Genomic DNA, 4,114 nt, shown 5'->3' with positions numbered 1-4,114 from the left:
CTTGTGGAAAAATAGAATTGAAAAATACAAATCTTCCCATGAACTTTTTGAAGTACCTTGTATTTCTCTCACTCAGTCCATTGCCTTTACAAACCTCCTCTTTAACATTACTTTTTAAAAAAAAAATCCTACATGAAAAGTCTCTGTTTTCTATAATAATCAAAATTTCTAAATAGTGTCCATTGTATGTTCCTCTGGGATCCCTATAATATAAAGACTTCTATAACAGATTTCTCTCATAACTCAGGATGAAGCATTAGTTTACTTCCTAATGCCAGCAATGAGAAACAATTTTGTCCCCCAAACCAGTGGACATTGAGCAATGTCTAGTGATATTTTTGATTCTCACAACTTGGAGGAGGGAGTGCTACTGGCGACACTTGGTAGAGGCCAAGGATGCTGCTAAACATCCTAAAATGCACAAAACAAAGAATTTATGTGGCCCAAAATGTCAACAGTGCCGACAGTGAGGAGCCCTGACTACATAACGAGCTACAGAATCTACTGTTGTTCTCTGTTTCAGTGACTACTGGAAAGTTCAAAGCTAAGTCAGCTAACCCAATGTTTGTTCTCTTCCTCACTTGTCACTTTTCCCCCAACTAAATCCCAGAATGCTTTAAGACAATTCCAGTTAGTAATGAATGCTATTCTGGAAAAATATCAGAAATGCCAATTTCAGTAGTAGGTAAAGAGTTATATAACCGTATTAAATCGAGAACCAAGTAGTATTTTTAAATTTGAAAAATATAGTGCTTCTTACCTTAAATAGACAACGGCATATATATTCATAAACCATATGCTTTAATGAGCTGATGAGAGACTGGATTCTCTGTTCCATATTTTCAGAATCCTGTAGATTACAATTTGAAAATTGAAAAACCATTAGGAAATTAATAAACATTTAAAAGGCATCCCATAGTTTAATCACTCTTAGAAATTGTTCCTCCAAATAGAAATCATCATCCCAAAGGGATACCTGTACTCCAATGTTTACTGCAGCTCTATTTACAATAGCCAAGAGCTGGAACCAGCCCAAATGTCCATCATCTGATGAGTGGATAAGGAACTGTGGCACATCTACACAACGGGATACTACTCTGGTATAAAAAAGGACGAAATACTACCATTCGCAACAACATGGATGGACTTAGAGAAAATTATATTAAGTGAAACAAGTCAGGCACAGAAAGAGAAATACCACATGTTCTCACTTATTTGTGGGTGCTAAAATAAATAAATAAACACACAAACAAATAAAGTGGGGGGGGGAAGAAGACAGAATAACCACAAAAATTCTTTGAACTATTTAAGTCAAGTGAACAGATATGATGTGGGGGAGAAGAAGGGGTGTAGAGGAACAGGTAAAGGGGCATGAAAATCAACTACAATGTATTTTGAGAAGTAAAATTTTAAAAATTAAAAAAAAAATAAAAAAGAAATTGTTCCTCCATACTAAAAGCTGATTCTAGGACAAGTACCTATGCCAATAAAATTCAAAGGACTAAATAAGTGCATTAAACTTGTACATTAATACAATAGAAAAAGTTGATATATTTTTCTTTAATGCATAGAGTTAAAACTTTCAATAAACGAAAATTACAATCAATTCCCAATAATACAACATAACTTGAATTTCACCATACCACTTTGATTCCTACTGGCATTAAAAATACTTTCTACATGAATCTGGCTTAAGGCTATTTAAATTACTTGTATTATAATTATCAATCCAGCACCAAACCAATATGACCAGAAGGACCTTCTAAAAGAATCTTCTCGTGCTCAATATGAGAACCTAAACAATCTTAAATCTTGCCCTCCAGGTTGAATAAGAATGAACAATAACTTTGAATTGATGCAAAAACCTTTGGTTTTTATCTAATTTTGTATTTCCATTGTACATGATTGCCATGATCTGAAAAGATATTAACGGCTATTTCTTTTGATTAAAGAAAAATTGTTTGGTATAGAAATAGAGGAGATGGAGTTTGTATGGGCTAGCCTTTTCCCTAAGTGTGATATGAGTTTTACATCTCACTTCAAGGACCATTTGGAGAATACATATCTTGCAAAGTTCAATTCTGGTATAACATTTAAACTAAATTTGCTTACTTCCTTGTGATTATAACTAACAAGAAAAAAAACCCAGTGAAATAATTTTAATGGCTTAGACAAATACACCCAGGATCGGCAGTGAAATTGGTATAAAACATTATGAACTGGCACTCAGATGCATCAAACCTAGGCTTTTGGCCTTGTTAGTAGTATGTTCTAACCAGGAGAGTTGATCATTCATAGTTCAGATGGCAATTGCTCCTTTCTGTTTCACTATGTAACAAAAAAAATCCCATGTGAAATCAAGACTTGGATTCACTAAAAGGCACTCTATTGTAAAATGCAGTATAGTACCTACAAGATCTAGTACATTTTCAAAACACTGGAAAGCTAGCTTTTCTCTACATATTTAAAATTATATTACTTCTTAAAATAAACTCAAATGTGCACACAAGTATACACACACAAGAGTAAATGTTATTCATTGGTCATATTATCAGCAAAGTATTGTTACTGAGGAGATTATGAGTTATTAGCTTCTTTAAAGAGTAAAAAATAATGTTCTTATTAAGTTTAATTAAACTTCTAACCTATTTATTAGTTCTCATGCCACAGTTTATAGAGTTACTGACTTTTTTAACATGGAAATATGAACTTATCACCTTACACTTTTTAATTTATGGAAAATGTTTAATGCAAAAATGGTAAGTATAAATAACTATCTTTAGTTCTATCTGGTGACATAGTGAATCAAAAATATGATCAATCATATATTATGCAACATCTCTCACAGACTTTACATCATTCTGGCATTTTTTTTTTTGTAAAAATGTTTCTACCAGGACAATATTATAAATAATTTGATTAAAATTAACATTTTAAAATTCAAAAATATTTTTTAAAAATTAAGGACCAAAACCACAATTATTTATTTTTCAGCTTTTCCACCCCTCTTGAAATCTAGTATTCATTCAAAGGACATTACAAATGTACATTAAAGAAATGCTTATCTTGTCTACCATGACCGAGTAGACAAATTTTTGCTAACAAAACCTACTTTCAAAGCACCATTTTATTTCTATTTTGAATGTAAGAACAACTTCAAATGAGATACTTTAGTGGAAAAGAAATCAGTAAAAATCTAATCATTATTTATAGTCAAATAAACATGTTATGAAACAACTCATTCCTGAAAATATTAACTAGGCCATACCAATGAAGACAAGGATTTTGTGTGTGTGTTTTGTTCTGTTATATACCCCAGGCACCCAGAAAAATGCCTACCACAAAGTAAGTCTGCAATAAATATTTATTGAATAAATATTTTTCATCAGAGACAGATTTAAGTAAACCTATTTGAAAATGAAATTTTGCTCCCTAATTTTACTAAAAGAAAAAATTATCCTGCCAAAAAAATACTTTAAAAATCACCCATATTAGAATTTTACAAACACAAAAAACATAAAGAATAATTTTGATGAATTTGGTTTCATAAAAATATTTTTGAAATGAAGTGAAAAGGAAGATAATAAACTCAAAATGTTTGGAAAACATGACAAAGATTTAATGTCCGTAATAATATCAGGATCTCTTACGGGTCGAATTTTTAAATATTAACACCATAAGAGAAAAATGGACAAAGAATGTAAAAAAAAAAAATTCACAAAGAAAAAAATACAAATGTGAAATAATACTGTATCTATTTGTCTTACAAGTGATTTTTACCTTACAAGTAATCAAAGACTTGAAAAAACAATGAAATATTTTTCAGTTACCTAATAGGACAATTATTTAAAGATATATAATATCCATTGTTGGTTAAGATGTACATGGAAAAAGGCTCTCATTATACCAGTTTAATACACCAATAGCATATATTTCTGAAGAATAATTAGACGATATTTGTCAAAAGGCTTACAAATGCACATTCTTGCCGCAACTACTCAAGTCTAGGAATTTAACTAAGAAAATAAGTGGAAAAGAAAAAACACTGGGGAAAAAAACACATACATGTCTGTAGCTATTTTTAAACATAACCCCAAAATTTTCTGGCACTCCT

General features: G+C 30.9%; 1 protein-coding gene across 1 annotated transcript in view; it reads right to left on the bottom strand.

Annotated features, from left to right (window-relative positions):
- LOC103599419 (cytoplasmic dynein 2 heavy chain 1-like) overlaps nucleotides 1–4,114 on the bottom strand; it is a gene marked incomplete at its 5' end in the record, with an annotated part of 226,059 nt that overhangs the window by 153,031 nt on the left and 68,914 nt on the right. Inside the window, one exon of the mRNA XM_008583524.1 lies at nucleotides 761–850. Within this exon, the coding sequence (XP_008581746.1) occupies nucleotides 761–850 (90 nt within the window). The remainder of the gene's footprint in view (nucleotides 1–760; nucleotides 851–4,114) is intronic.

This window comes from Galeopterus variegatus, unplaced genomic scaffold (genome assembly GCF_000696425.1).
Source record: "Galeopterus variegatus unplaced genomic scaffold, G_variegatus-3.0.2 Scaffold2954, whole genome shotgun sequence".
NCBI lineage: Eukaryota > Metazoa > Chordata > Mammalia > Dermoptera > Cynocephalidae > Galeopterus > Galeopterus variegatus.
Note: the sequence above shows the minus strand (reverse complement) of the source record. Positions and strands in the feature narration are given on the sequence as shown.